Here is a 16,451-nt window from a genome sequence, read left to right as displayed (position 1 = left end):
ACTTTAGTTAACTAATTAACTATTAAGATTAGCATTTATTACCGGCACTTGGCACCAGACAAGAGGCAAGATGGAGAGTTTATTTTTTTCTCTTTCAATATAAAAAGAAATAGGAAATGGAAAGACAGTACTGGCAATTAACAGACTAATATTTCATCAAAAAAAAAAAATTAACAGACTAATAAGAAAAAAAACAATAGCTGGCCATGACACTGGCGCATTAATAAGCCCTCACGTGCAACGATTTAGATTAATGTGCTGCTTAGTACTATTTGCTTTTTAGCTAACCAGGACATTAATTTTATATCCTTGTACTCCATCAGGTCGTACAGAATCCTAGGGTAGTAAAATGCAGTTCTAATTCCCGGTATCAAATTATAAATTTTTCGGAAATTCCATAACAGGCCGAGGGCCGACACAACTTTTGTACAAAAAAAAAATTGCTAAATAATTTTATCTCAAAGATCTTACCAATCATGAATCTAAATCTGAAGTTTTTCTGATAGAATAGTAAAATTTTGTTGTTAGAGAAAGAGATAGAGAATGAAAGATAAAAGAGGAGATATAAAGGATGAGAAAAGTAGAATCCTTCTATTATATTGAAGGGAAAATTTCTAGTGTGTCCATAGAAATTTTTAAAATAGTCAATTTTTCCATAAAAACTATAATATCCAAAATTCCCATCAAAATTTCAAATTTTTTCTTCTATACCCTTTCTATTACTTCACTTTTTATTTAATTATTTTACAAACTTAATAGACCAATATACCCTTCAATCTTTCTTCCTCCCCTCCCTCCCTCCCTGTGTTTCTTCACGAGTTCACTGTGCAAAATGGTTAAATTAGCAACATCACAAAATAAACAATAATATTCACCCCAACTGTACTACTCTGTCTATTTGTCTTCCTCTCGCTCTCTATCTCTCTCTAGATTTATGTTGCAAATTATCTTCTTTGTGATAAGTTTATATCTCTTATTTGGAGTAAATCCCTAACTAAATTAATTTCTTTTCTTCTTTGCAGCAATTGAAGCAGTTTAAACTTTGATATTTTTCAGACCCATCAGTCCTAATCTCAAATGGTTTTTATTTTGAGGTTGTCAAACGCTAGTGATTTGTGTTGATATCATAGAAAACGTCATCATGGTTACCATCGTAAGAAATGGTTAAGTTTGGTCAATAATAGTAACCTTAGAGGTAAGTAGGTAGCAAAGTTTTTCAAGCTAAGAATACCTCTTGAGTCTTGACTCTGTTTTTTTTTTTTTTTTGAAAACTTGGTAGACCCTGTTTTAGAAAATCAATTTTATCTTCCACAGCAAATTTGTGAAGAAACATGGGGGAGAGGGGAGAAATAAAGATTGAAGGGTATATTGGTCTATTCAGTTTTTAAAATAATTAAATAAAATATGAAGTAATAGAAAGGGTATAGAAGAAATAATTTCAAGTTTTGATGGAGATTTTGAATATTTATGTGTTTTGATAGGAGTATTGGCTATTTTAAAAATTTCTATGGGCACAAGGGAAATTTTCCCTATTTTAAAATAGAAACAGATTTGGATCTTAAAAAATTAGTATGCTAATTTTCTTATACATTAGTCCCGACCTCTCTACATCATAGTTCATGGAATAATTTTTTTGACAACTATCTATAATAACAGAGTTGTCTAGGGCACAAAAATATTAACAATATTATTTCGATTTCAGGTATAAAAAAAAATATAACTTGTAAGTTCTATGAAATAAAAACAACGCTATTTATATCCCCATTCTTGTTTAGGCCATTCAGTTTTAGTTTATCCAATAGTTGAACCAAAATTGTCCTGTTGGTATCAAAATTCGCATAGATAATTTTGATTCACGAGACAATTAAATTGTAAAAGTGACCAGTCAACAAGTGAAATCTATTTATAAGTTTTAAATTGTTCGTACGAATCTCAACAAATATTGAACGGTTTAAGGTTGACCTCAAATAAAGATTTTTGAACAAAATCCAATTATGTAGAAATATATTGAATACATTTTTTGCTTTGATGTAGGTAATTATGAGTACGGAGTAGGTCTGATAGATTTAAGATCTACTTTTAGATTTAATGGGCACTAGAGCTATCTAATACACTTTAAAATTCAGATGCACAAATCTCAGTGCTGGATTGTACGAATCTCAAAGTGATACACTCTTCTGGGTAATTAGTGGGTTTATTGCGAACGCCAAAAACATTAAATTTTAGCTTATGTTTTGCATGTTTGTAAATTGTTCACGCCTCTACCACCAAAATGCTCCTTTTCCACGTAATATCCATTGAATAAAGCACCGGCTACGACACGCAAAATGGAAGAGCAACCTACCACTTCCCTCTCCAATATCCGGTCGGAACGTGGCAAGACGCACAAATGACACCCCTGACGATGCACGACACGTTATTAGGATTGAGCGATTGAAAGCGAACTGAAATGCCATTTGATTGGATTGCGCGCCGGAATATTGCTGTTACACGCCAACACAGCAGCCCAGTCCAAAATTTAAATCCGCTCGTTCTGGTCAACCTGCCACGTTGGCTGGCGAGAATCATTTTCACAGGATCCGTTCTATAATTTAACAAAAGTCATACCCACAAAAAAAAGTCATAGTCGTAAAGAAGCTAAATTATGAAGGAATGAGGCCTTTTGCAATGCGCAGACAGAGTAGTGCTATGAATTTATATTTATATTTTAAAGTATAAATAATTAATTTGAATTGTTTAATATGATATATAAATATATATTTAGAAATCAAATTTTATAGTTTTTGGAGTTTTTAAATATTTATTTGGATAGGTAGGAGTGTAAACGGATCAATATTATTCAATTTTGTCTGTATCCGAATCCCAAAAATTACTTAAATTATCTGATCTGTATTCGTATCTAAAACTATTTGTATCCGTATCCAAAAATTTATAACATATAATGATACAATAAGATTTTTAACTATTCGTATCCGACCGTTTACACCCTAAACCACAACAAATGTACTCTATATTCTTAAATTGTATATAGATACTAATACTAATGATTTATTAAAATGCATATACATATATATTATGATGAACAATGTAACATTATGACATGATTAGTGACTAATATTTTGATAATATAATGTATGTTTTGTAACCAACAAACTTATTATGAAAAATATTATATCTAATTTATGAATAAAAAAATTATATTTAGTTGTTAATTTTTACTATAATATACATTAGTAATTTATTTTTAATTATCCAAATTATATTTATATCCGTATTTGTATCCGTTCGATATCTGATCTCCATTTAATATCTGATATGTATCCGAGACTATCCACATTCGTATCTGTATTCAAAAATTATAACGGATAAGAGTACGATTTGACCACTATCCGATCCGTATCCAACCGTCAACACCCAGGTAGTGATTTAAAACTTCAGAACCATTCAAAAGTAGTGATTTTTTACTTGTCTAAAAAGATAGTGAGAAGGATATTAAAAAAATTTGAAAATATATGCAAATATATTTTCATATGGAGATCATATTGAACACTTTATACCAACTATGTTGACTTTAGAAACGAACCATAGTACGAAGCAATTTTTGCATTGCAAAGTGTCGTAGCCTCACTTATTAGTTATTACAAAGGCCATTAAATATCGGAAACAAATGGAACCTGAATTTCTCATTTCAACGGTCTATATGTTTCAATATATATTTTGAGATTTGTGCATAAAAACTTTCTACTTTGAGATTCGTGTATACAAAATTTAGACGGCTGAATTTAGTATTTCAGGGTCCCTGAAATCCAAAAGGATTTCAGCAGATTTGATTCCATAAATATCTGTGTTACTGGAACGGATTTCAGCAGATTTGATTCCTTAAATATCTGTGTTACTGGAACTTATGCTTGTCAGCCTGTATATGAAAAGGGTTTGATACAAAATCATAGTTATGATAATTTTTGTTATGTATTTATTGTTATATGGCATAAAATAATTACAGTATTGTTGAAAATATTATGTTAGAAAGTTTTAGTAAAACCATTTAAATGAAATTATGGTAGGACCCACCTTCTGACAGTTGTTGGATTTGTTCATCCTTTGAAAGCATTCACAAGAAATTGCGACAGAAGTTAATTCCTAAGGGTGTGAAAAACAGCTTGTGCAATGGAAAGGGGAGGAGAGGAAAGAAATCCGTTCAACTCCTCTACATTATGATTTGGAGATTCATCACTTCTAATGTTCATTCTCGTTTCTCTCCGTTCCCTCTCATATTAACTCTTTCTGGAGCAAATAAATGGCTCTGATAAGGTCCGATCAGGAACCTGTTTCTTTCCCCTTCCTCCCCCCTTCTCTCTGTTTTCTCATTTGGAGCACAACCTAAGAAAAAAAGCTCATGTTTTGATATTTAAAATTTTGCAAATGAGAAAGAATTAAAATGTGCTTTAATTTTATTGCATCAACAATTAAATTTTCTTCCAAAGAATAACAGGCTAAATTCTCTGCGCAAAGTGAATTTCTTCCAAACGAATTTATTATATATGATAATGAATTTCGTCAGTCTAATCTGCAAAATATATTGTAAATAAAAGTGGATGCTGGATCTGTTTACTAGAATCCAAAACAGGCTCTTTTTGCTGGACCTGTTTCATTGGGCTTTATTGGGTCGAACGGCTTTACAGTGCCGTTTCATTGAAAGCTTTTATCTTCTAAACGCGGTTTCTCCCGCGTAAACTGAATTCATATCCTCTACATTAACTCAGAAGGGAATCTTTTGAGTTAATAAATTTCAACCGTATGATTATTTTTAGGATTCGTGCAGACTATATTTGCACTAATATTAAAAGGTTATAGACAACCGTATTGGCTCCGTTTAAAATCAGACGGTTGAGATTCGTTAACTGAAAAGATTCTCTTTTGAGTTAATGCAGAGGATACGCATTCACGTAAACCCGTGAGAGTTGATTTGTTGTTGAAAACTTTTCAATTGGATATGTCCATTCTCCAGTCTCATCTCCAGTCGCGTTTTCATGTCTACTACTATGTCCGACGTACGCCCCATCAGATACTTCACCTCAAAGCATCCGAACTACCATACCAGATCCATCAGAACCTCCAGTCATGGATCCGACCGCAGATCAAGAACAAAAGAAGAAATCCGATGGTGCTGAGCGATCGCCGGAGTATGCCCCTTACCCTTCTCTCTCTCCCGACGACGTGGCACCTCCTCCTCCTTCGTACTCCGCGACAGCCGCAGTAGGAGGAGGTGGCGCCACCACCATGCCTGCTGAGGCGAACCCTTATGTCACTCCAGCTCCCGTCCCCAAGAGTATGCTCACCTCCCCTTTCCTAACCTTTTTATTTTTAATGAAAATATAATTCTCTTCCATCACGCCTCTTTTGTAAACTAAGCTAATAGTTTAATTCATATCAAATTTTAGTAGTAATTATCCAATTATATCGAAATAACAAGATTAGATCTTTATTTTGTACAAGTTGAATATATCCTTCAACAATTTTGATTTATTTTGTTCAGATACTATTGACACTGTGCGGGATGTGCTCGGTAAATTTGGAAAGAGGGTGGGTGAAGCTGCAAAAAAAACTGAGGATTTAGCCGGGAACATGTGGCAGCACTGTAAGCCCAATTTTCCACTTAATTTATACGTGTCCTCAAAATTTCTGAATAATAATATATAAAAGCTGTTAAATGAATTTCTTGATAACAAGGGATCAAGGAAACCTTTTTCGTTTTTTAGGGATAATTTACTGCGTTGTGTAAGCAGTTTCAGAAACAATTGATTGCAACATTGATACCAAAAATGAGTTATATGGAGAAAGTTTTTTTTTTTTAATTGTACATAAAGGTTTATCATAAGAATAAAACAGATTAATCAGAAAAGTTTAATTGCCAAGGAAAAGAAAATTTTATTCCTGGCTGTACACTTTATTTGAATTTTTTATTGTTAACTTATGTGACGGTCAAAAGAAGAATATAGAGTACCACCAAGCAGTATAATCCTTTTATGAATCAGTTGAATTTTTCTGTTGTGTAGTCCTATTCTAATTGCATATGGCTGTTCTTACTTTTGATCCAGTTTATGATCTACATTGGTTGGCTTTGCTTGGAGTTTCTGGCAGTACACTAATGGATAATAGTTTATAATTAAAATAAGTTTTTGTTTAGTTTTTTGAAAATGGGTCATATACATGGTACCTTAAAACATTTTCTTCTAAACTACAGTGAAGACGGGGCCCAGCATCGGTGATGCAGCCATGGGAAGAATTGCGCACACAACAAAAGTAATCACCGAGGGTGGTTACGACAAAATCTTTCAACAAACCTTTGAGACGCCTCCAGAGGAAAAGCTCAAGAAGGCTTTCCCATGTTATCTATCGACCTCTGCAGGGCCGGTGATGGGTGTACTTTATCTCTCCACTGCAAAGCTCGCTTTCTGTAGTGACAGTCCTCTCTCATATAAAGTTGGGGATAAGACTGAGTGGAGCTATTACAAGGTAGGAAGTTTTTAGTATAGGACTGGTGTCTGGTACTGGTTTGATGTGCACTGGGAGTGGTTCTGTATTGGCCCTGTACTTATCATCAGCGCTGAGCATTATTGATTTAACTAAGTAATTATACAAGAAAGAAAGGGCTTAGAAATGGAAAAGAGAAATTTTGGAAAATACCCCTGAATTATCAATAGTTTATCCAAGGACCTTTTCAGTATTTCCGAAATATTTTCGAAGAAAGGGAAAGAATGTCCCTATCACTAGTTATACTGGAAGAAAGGTTACCATAGAAAGATCAGAACCAGCCCCCACTTATTGCACTCAGAGCCACCCCACTGGACTCCCATATATAGCAATGACACGAGTCCGTTGACCAATTACGTGGACTATTTATTTTATTGGATTTCAGAAACTTGTTTCTTGTTTTACTTTTAGCAGGTTGTCAAATTAATTAATTCCCTTTGTCCCCCAAGTTCTCTTCAGTTTACCCTTATTACTTACAGAATTATGCCTAATCTTCTTCATGCTTCTAAAGGGGTATGCAGTGGATCACAGCCTGCATAGCGCACACAATTTCAAAGTTTGTTTATCTGATAATTTGTATTATTTATAACCTACTTTTTTAAAATTCAATAACAGGTGGTGGTTCCACTGAGCCAGCTGAGATCAGCAAGCCCATCAGCTAGCCAGGCCAACCCGTCAGAGAAGTACATTCAAGTGGTCTCTATTGACAATCATGAGTTCTGGTTCATGGGCTTTATGAACTATGAATCAGCTGTCAAAAACCTCCAGGAAGCTCTCGGTGACGCTTCAACTGTGCATGCATAATGAAAATGAATAGAACTGTGCTTTGTCATTGATGTGTTGATATATGGTTGTCAGCCTGTGTAGATTATGTGCCGTATTTCATGAGCAAATCAAGCCTTACACAGTCAAAAGGGTAGTCTGTACATTTTCTTGCCATTTTTCTGTTGAATTTGTTTGTTATATGAATGTGCAAAATTACAATTTAGTTATAGCATCATCATACTTTTTTTAAATAAACGGTCGTAAGAATTTGGTTGTCATAATTTTGTGATTTGTTTGTATATTATCTCCACTTAATTAGTGTATTGTTTTATTGATATGTACAAAAACATTTCTTATTTAACAAGGGGCGATTGTAGACTCCCTATAGATTTCTAAATATTTTTGAACTAAAATAGAAACCTAATTGTTACTTTTGTTTCCAATACCAAATAAATTCCTTTTGATGACTGATCCATGTTCAGGAAATGGATATCTTTAATTTATTTTTAAGTTACAACTGGGACATGATATTCAAAATACACTAAATAAATAATCTCACAGAAGTATCAATATTTCCATACAACTATCCCATTCTTACCATTCTTCTGTGGAGGTCTACTGGTACAACATATGGTTCCACACTTGCTCATCGTTAGTGATCTTTTTGAAGAACCAAATTGACTAGTACGGTGGCTGTCAGGGTCGCATTTCTTCTCCAAATTCGGTGAAGCACATGGTGTATATAGCCTTGATCTATCATTATTGAAGTTACCTTCCATGATATCAATATCACAGTCGATACCTAGCTTGATCACAATACTTAGATCAGGAGCTGGATCATCATTAGTTTTGCTTCTCTTTTTCTTTTGTTGGTACAAGATTTGAAGCTGGCGACCTAGCATTGACAAACCATCCTTTATTTCTTCTTCTATATCTTTCTCTATTTCACATTCGAGTTCGTCCCATATTTTTTGTTCTTCAACTGATATCGCCTTTCCATTTGCATAATCCTACATTAGAGAAAAAAGAATGTTAATCGTTTCCCACAATTTTTGAAAGCAAATAATATATGAGCATACGACAACCTACCATGGTTTTATGAATATTTCTTCAGCTTGATTTGCAATTTGATCATGGAACAAGCTTTTGTGTGTTTATGTGTGTGTGAGAGAGAGGGAGAGAGAATTGTTACGAGGCTTACAGTTTGGCGCTTTTTAAAATCAAAACAGATGCTGTTACACGAAGGAGACTTTAATTTTCTTAAGTTAGAGATAACGACAGAGGTTATACATGAAAGCATTATTATATATCAAATAACTTGACTAGTTGACTTCCCAATTGCCAATTTTACAATTAATCCAATTTGTTGCGCTTGCATGGCGGATTTGTCAAAGATTGGTCTATAACAGAAGAAAAAGCAAAATGTGTTGGATTTGTCTAGAGAAGATTAAAAAAAAAAAGAAAAAGAAAAAGTGGTTGCCTGACTGCTTTGCTTAGAAGGTATAAAAGGAGAGAATGTAGGATACTCTTGAAGTAGAGTTTGATGTAGTCTAGTTGGGACTTGGGAGGATACCTAATTTATTACAGGTGTTGCCATTTTTTATTTTAATTGGGTTTGGACGTAATGAAGAGCTAAATATTTCGGCTAACTTTGCTACACCAGGATACCAATCGCTCTTATATTAAGCATTCAAATGTTCTAATTCGCCAACGACTTTATTTAAAAGATAAAATTTTGAATTGAATATCAATCGCTTCGATTAAATATTCTAATTCTATACATTATTTTTTTATATTTTTTACGTGTAGTATATAGGCACGCACTCACCACACGTATTCTCTATACAAATCATATCATCCTTTTGATTTTAATATCGTTTAAAGAATGTTATTTGTCATCTAATATGTCATTTTATTTGAGGATTTTTTTAATAAAAATATGTTAAAAAGATAAAAAAAAAAGTATGTTATTTAATGTGTTATTTAAGAAATGTTATTTAATATAGATGTCATTTAAAAATTATTTATCATTTAGTATAATTTTTTTATGAAAATAATATTATTTTGTATGATATATTTTTTTGATAATAAGCAAAAAATTTCTCCTGATACTTCCTCTTCAAGTGGTTTCCTGGAAGGCTTTCCACAAGTATATATATTTTGGATCAAAAGGTAACTAATATCCATCAAGGTAGACCTTTGTTAATCAAGTCAATCAACAGATTTGAAGAGACTTCTTTCATCAGAAAAAATCACATCAAGGGAGACCCACCATGATGATTTTCAGTCTAGAATGGAACCTCAATTTTCAAATCGAACATAATATTTAAGACGGAACTCGGAAGGCCTAATGTAAGATTCGGCACAAACCCGACTTAACCTGCTTACACGGTCCATTGCCAATTTGTCATCCCATCCATAAAAAGCCCGCTGCAATTTGCATATCATGATTATAACTCAAATTTTGATTTAAATCCAGACCGCCCAATCTGCTTCCGCCCAAATTTCCGGATTCTGATCAAACGGTCCGGATAAATATACAAAATTTGAGCTACCTCAGAGGGATCCGGAGTCACCCGTTTCTAGATTTACACCCTGGTCGACGTGTACAAGCCAATCAGCAGGCAGCACATGAGCAACTGACGGATCCGATCTAATGCAATTTTTTTTTTTTTGAGGAAAAGCCCTTGGGCGTGATCTAATGCAATTTAACATGTGAACCGGGCCGGTTCTCGAACAAACGAAGCCGACAGGTTCTCCTATCTCCGGACGAGAGAAATTTCCCCTCCGCAGTTTGCACGAAATCGAAATTCCCTTCATCTCTCTCCGAAGTGTTCTCCCATGGCGAATCGTCAATACGATTCTGGTCTCCGATCAAGGTAATCTCCTCGAAAAATCCGATTCATTGCTGAATTTCAGATATTTATTCTATCCGTGATCTAAAATTTCTCGATCGGATTACAGGGAGGCGCTCATGGCCAGACCGTCGTCAAGCTCTGACGAAGTCCAGGTGCAAATCGATCCTATGCATGCTGATCTAGATGATCAGATTTATGGCCTCAGAGGCCAGCTCCGCAAACTGAAAGGCGTGAGTTTCAGTTTTTAGTCTCTCTTGAGTTCTTTCAGATCTCGATTGAACTTAAATTAGATTAATGCAGATATGTTTTGTGTTGGATTTTAGTTTAGGTTTATAGCTATTGATGTTCAATAGGGTCAATATAGAAAACCTTGTTTAATTGGTTTTGGCCCAAATTATGATTTATTTAGCTCATGTTCAGGTATAATTATTTGCATGCATATAAATTTGAATTGCACAAAGTTAACTTTGTTTCTTTTCTTAGTGGTTTGCTTTCCTGTTTAATTTTTGCTAAGGTTTTTCTGTGAATTGCAGGTAGCTCTTGAGATAGAATCTGAAGCCAAGTATCAAAATGATTTCATATCTCAGCTGGTTAGTTTCCAACATTTCTTTCTGTGCTATGTTTTATTCATATTTTCATGTTGTTTATGACTTCAAAAACAAAAATATTGTTATTTAGGATTTTGCTTATTAACCAATTTCTTTTGGGAGGAATTGGTGAAAAGAATTAGGTTAAACCAATCTATTTGTTGCATAATTTGAAATAAATCAGGATCTAATAGAATGATGTATGAAATGGTGATATGGTAGAAGTCTTAGTGGATACCAATAAACCTCTGATGTCCAGATTTCAGAGGTCGATACCAAATATGGTTACAAGTGATATTTGATGTGTGCATTCATAATTATTCATAATTAGTTCAGTTGTCGGGTATACCAAAGTTGTGAGCCCCAAGTGCTTTGAGAAAAAATGTGAGTGATTTTGACTGATCCTAGTTTTATGCCCAGCAAGTCCATTGCTGCTAATTTAATTTTTGATGAAATGCACAACAGAACTGTATGCTCTATTTCCATAATATGCAGAACATTTGAACACTTTGATTATGTAAACAGATTGTTCACTTTAAATTTTTGTATCCTTTGTATCGGGAGTTTGTGGTAGATCATCCAATTTGTACCAGTATCTTTTTAATTTCTAGTGTGCAATCCATTCAGCTTTTTTTTTGGACCCTTGGTTGTTTTTTTTAATTTCTAGTGTACAAAGGTTTCTGCAGAACTAGTGATACCAATGAATATGCTAATGGAACTTGAAGGCTAGAACCTCATTAGAAATTCTATGCTGTAACAGTCAATTGTCAATCAAAGTAAACTTTTCTCAAAAAAAAAAAGTGAAATTTTGAAGGTGTACTTATGATTTTCTTTTTCTTTTTTTTTCTATCAATTTGTGCAGCAATCAACACTGGCAAAAGCACAAGCAGGGGTGAAGCATAATATGAGAAGAATGAACAAGAAGATTGTACAAAATGGCTCAAACCACTTGGTGCATGTGGTGCTCTTTGCACTCTTTTGTTTCTTTGTTGTGTATCTTATTTCCAAGTTTTCTAAGAGATGAGAAATTCTTGAAATTGTAGAAAGGTGAGGAAATTAACGTTTACTTCTGTGACATGCATAGAGTTTCTCTTCCTTGCATATAGAATGTGTATATAATTTTATTGGGGAGGTAGATGCTCCACTTATGGCCCCATAAATTGTGCTCTTTTTTATTATTTCTTATTGCTAATATTCCATAGCACAAATCTTGGGTATTCATCAGGTAGATGCTCTGGTTATGGGGAACAATTTGGGTCCGATGTCCATCGGACTCGAGTCCGTTGGGTACCGTGTCTGGCCGATCCGCTTTAGGATTCATGCAAAAATTGATGTGCACGATTATTGAAGCATCATGCACGGATCTCAAAGTGGATTGGACGGACACGGAATTCATCGGACCCAAATTGTTCCACTGGTTATGGCCCCATGAGAACTATGGTTGCTTAGATTTGGGGTACTCGAAACCAATCTGTTTCTGCTATGTACTAATGGGTACTTTGTATGATTGTATATGTCCGTCTGGATACAGTACTAACTCCGTAACTTTGGTTGCGTCAATTAAGGGTATGTCAAATTTTACATGACAAAATGATAGGAAAAAGGAAATATAAAATAGAGATGTGCTTTTACATTGTTCAATAGCGTAGATTCTTGTGATGTTGAAAGTAACTGCAAACTATTAATAATGAACTTGTATACCCTTCCTTAAATATGAATGTTGTTCTTAAATCCTTACGTTGTTTCTAAGCAACAGGAACTAACTCCTGTTGAACAGCTTTTTTAGCCTTATCACTCTGTTTCTTCTCGCCATACAGATACGATACAAAACCCCAAAGAGACAATATAAGTGAAATACCCTTGATTCCACTGAATTTCTCGCGTAGGAAAATGACCGACAGTACCTCAAGGAGCGGCAACTGAAGCGCAGCCATCATGGCAACAAACAGGGAAGAGGCGCCAGATACGAGGCCGACCAGACCAATGTTCACAAGCTGCCAGAACACTGCATCCCAGATTAGAACCATATAGTATTTCATCTTCCCCAGACCAAATTCCCTTGCTTCTCTCGGTATTACCTGCCATACATTGACAGCACATACCAAAGATTAGTAGTTCAGATTTTGCTTAAGAACCGGAGAGGAATTGTAGGTAGGCTTCAGTTGTTTGTTCAAGTGTAGAAATTTATTGAATTATACATAGGTTAAGGTCATTAATAATCCTGCACTTTTTTTGTTTTGGATGAAACCAAATCGGGGATATTGGCATATAACAGCAAATTAACTAAATGTCAAACAACGATTGAAAGCGCATCCGCGCCATATCAAATAAGTTGACGAGTCTAAGAAAGATGAAAATTGATCGTTGAATAACATAATAATGTCAAATATGGAGTGCTCCTATAAATTCACGGGTAGGCTAACATATATGTTTTCTTTGAAGGCCATTAATTCCATTTCTTTTAAGGTGGGGCCCCACAATTATTTCATTCATTTTTCCTTTAAAATGCGACAGGTACGTAAGTAGATGGATTGATCTTAAAGTGGTATTTTCCTCATAGATGTGACACGCCACTATGCTATTTATTCGAGATAATGACATTTAATTTATTATTGACAAACATGTTATCTCAAATCACCGCTCGTCATAAGTTAAACGGTAAAGTCGTTGTCCTTATTTTGACTTGAAAGCTTGTTTGTTATTTTTTAATTCAGAATTTGGATCTAATTCTGAAGATGTTTGCTTGTTCATTAACAACTTGAGAAATTTTTAATTTTACTTTAAATGGCTTTAGGAAAGTGACCAAAGACGTTCTTAGTTGGGATTAAAATTGATATACATCGTATACAACAACGAATGTCAGATTTACCATTTTATTTTCTTGCTTTGGAAGAGAAATAAAACAAATACTAAATAAGATAGTGAATTAAGGTACCATACAATGCTACCAAATATTTACAATTTATATTCTCTTATTTGTTGATTTTTTGCTTCTTCTTGACTTTCACAGTGTTTTATTTATTTATTTATTTATTTTTCCCTTCATGTACAAGTCTGGTTTACTCACCAAGTTAAAATCGATAGCTCAAGAATAGTTTGGGTAGATAAATTCATATCAATAAGGTGTGTATATATATCTCACAACACATGTAGGTACATTTAATCTGATAAAATTAGCTAAATGATTGGGCGGGGCCTTGTATTTTATTTTATTGCGGTAGAATGTGAGTATGTGACAAAGGGAAATAAATCTGCTACGATCCCTTATGATTGTAGAGTCCCTACAATTCCAAATCCAACCTTTCATTTGTTTTGAGATTCGTATATAAAAAAGAACTTTTATAGAGATTCGTGCAACTCAAAAAATGAAAGGTTGGATTTGAAATTGGAGAAATCCTACAATCCTTAGGATCGTAGCAGATTTATTTCCGGGACAAAGGCACAAAGCTAATATTAAAGATCGACACAGACATCTGAAAATTGGAATAATAATTGCAAGGACAATTCCACAAAAATACAAAATCCACGGAAGAATCTCCTTTGAAAAGCACTCAGAGGTATCATTAATAATTCTTTGGACAATAGATCTTTTTATCTTATGAGTTATGACGCGACGCGTCATAGGTGTCTTATGATTTCTTTGGACAATAGATCTTTTTATCTTGAGTTAGGCTGGGTTGCTATGGATAGCATAGAGGTCTCTATGCTACGGCTCAATATTCGAGTTTTCAAAATCCAAACGGTCGATCCGAACTGTTCATCTTATTCTCCATATTAATATCTGCTTGGAGACCAAATTTTACATTTTTCTGAATTTTTTTACTATTTATTAAGTATTTTACAAAATTGTTGATCCAACGGTGGCTGCACAAAACAGTAAAACCGTTGGATTAGCGATTTTCAAAGTAGCTTAATAAATAGTAAAAAAATTCAGAAAATTATAAAATTTGGTCTCCAAACAGATATTAATATGGAGAATAAGATGAACGGTTCGGATCGACCGTTTGAATTTTGAAAACTTGAATATTGAGCCGTAGCACGGGAGACCACTATGCTATCCATAGCACCCCAGCCTAACTCTTTTATCTTATGACTTATGACGCGACGCGTCACAGGTTTCTTATGATTTCTTTGGACAATAGTATATGAGAGGTCTAATTTTGCCATTACTAAAAAGGAGGGACATTCAGTTCGTTTTTGTTTTAAATGTTCAAACAATATCATGCCTTAATTAATCACTTTTTGATGTTTGATCTCCGACTCTCCGTATCATGAATATATAATATATTAAATTATTAACCTGTTATGTTTTAGAGAGAGGAGAGAGATAGAGAGAAGAGAATATCAGGAATTTAGCAAGCAGCGGATTCCATTCCTGTTCTTGGACGTGCAACTTAAAAAGATTATAAATCTTAATATAATATTAGAAATCATATGGTCTAACCTGAAAATCTTTGTTGATGATCATGCCGATGAGGCAAAGCACTGTACCAGCAATGCCCATGGCAAGTTGCATCTCCATGGCCGCTGCATAAGTCCTTACCACCTTCCCCCGCCTCATGGCAAGCTCCATCAATGCAAAAATCAACCCGGCAAGTGCCGCTGCTGCCACTGCCATAGCAAATCCAAGGATATACTTCCCTTTCGACTCTCCCTCTGGCCGGTCTGAGCCAGCACCCATGCTCAGAACAACCGGGCCCAGTGTCAGAAGAACAACAGCATTAAATGAGTACGGTGTGAACCGCTGACGGACCAGCAGAAATGCGAAAACTGCGGTAAATGCAAGCTGAGAGGAGATGAGGAGGGATGAGGTGGAGAGAGGGAGGAAGGCTGATGCGAATGCGTAGAGGTAGCAGTCAAGTGCAAAGAGGAGACCGAGAAAGGCGAATACAAGGTAGATAGAGAGCGATAGCTGCAATCTTTTTGAGGAGAATGATAGAGGAAGGAGGAGGAGAGGCCAGGCAGCGATTTGGAGGAAAGAGGAGAGCCAGAGACGACTACCGCCATGTGTGAAGTAGACACGAAGGAGGAGGCTGCCACCACTGCCGATCATAAGGAAGAGTGCATGCACGAGAGTGAAGAGGCTTAGTGTGGTGCCGGAGCGCGGTGCTTCTTGGGTGGTGGCCATGAGGGGGTTGTAGAGGACTTCAAATTCTTTGTTATCAAGCACGGTTCCGGCCACAACTCTGGAGCCGTCGGACTGTCGCTTTAAAGTTCGTGCAGCATCAATCTTCAAGAACCTCTCATAAAATTCACCTGGCGTGAATGATAACTGATTGTAGAGAAAGATGTGCTTCGGTTTTTTTTTTTTTTTTTTGCTTCAAATGTGCTTCGGTTTAAGGAATAGTAGATGGGACAAATATATATACTGTACTAAGCCACCACTCATGAAGTCAGAATTTCAGAATTGCAACTTAATTGCACATGAGACATACATGAAAGAGTACTGGCAAGTACGGTACTAACGATAAATCACATTTTTAATTAGATGAGTGGTATTATTTCTCTGTCAGATATATTTTGAATTCAAAATTTGATTGAACAAACTATTTGTAGATATTTAATAAAAAATTTTGGCCTTCATTTTTATTTTAAAGAAACATTTGTGCAAAAGTAAAGAAAATTTACAAACTAAGGTTCAAAATGTCTAATGTGTATTTCATTCATATCACAATCGTGCCTCGCATTTTTTTTTATCTCTATTTTA

General features: G+C 34.8%; 3 protein-coding genes across 3 annotated transcripts; 2 read left to right on the top strand and 1 right to left on the bottom strand.

The window, feature by feature from the left end:
* Window positions 1-4,998: 4,998 nt before the first annotated feature.
* LOC144559084 (GEM-like protein 1) lies at window positions 4,999-7,580 on the top strand. Its single transcript, XM_078308021.1, has 4 exons — window positions 4,999-5,329; window positions 5,537-5,638; window positions 6,245-6,516; window positions 7,150-7,580. The coding sequence occupies exons 1-4, from the start codon at window positions 5,122-5,124 to the stop codon at window positions 7,336-7,338; spliced, it is 771 nt and encodes a 256-aa protein (XP_078164147.1). The 5' UTR covers window positions 4,999-5,121; the 3' UTR covers window positions 7,339-7,580.
* A 2,416-nt stretch (window positions 7,581-9,996) lies between these two features.
* LOC144559247 (bet1-like protein At4g14600) lies at window positions 9,997-11,904 on the top strand. Its single transcript, XM_078308254.1, has 4 exons — window positions 9,997-10,178; window positions 10,264-10,387; window positions 10,691-10,747; window positions 11,607-11,904. The coding sequence occupies exons 1-4, from the start codon at window positions 10,141-10,143 to the stop codon at window positions 11,766-11,768; spliced, it is 381 nt and encodes a 126-aa protein (XP_078164380.1). The 5' UTR covers window positions 9,997-10,140; the 3' UTR covers window positions 11,769-11,904.
* Window positions 11,905-12,278: 374 nt separating this feature from the next.
* Window positions 12,279-16,040, bottom strand: LOC144559246 (purine permease 3-like). Its single transcript, XM_078308253.1, has 2 exons — window positions 15,189-16,040; window positions 12,279-12,822 (listed from the first exon to the last, which is right to left on the bottom strand). The coding sequence occupies exons 1-2, from the start codon at window positions 15,870-15,872 to the stop codon at window positions 12,490-12,492; spliced, it is 1,017 nt and encodes a 338-aa protein (XP_078164379.1). The 5' UTR covers window positions 15,873-16,040; the 3' UTR covers window positions 12,279-12,489.
* Between the last annotated feature and the right edge of the window lie 411 nt (window positions 16,041-16,451).

Source organism: Carex rostrata, chromosome 9 (assembly GCF_964058835.1).
Source record: "Carex rostrata chromosome 9, lpCarRost1.2, whole genome shotgun sequence".
NCBI lineage: Eukaryota > Viridiplantae > Streptophyta > Magnoliopsida > Poales > Cyperaceae > Carex > Carex rostrata.
This window is presented reverse-complemented; position numbering and strand designations above follow the sequence as displayed.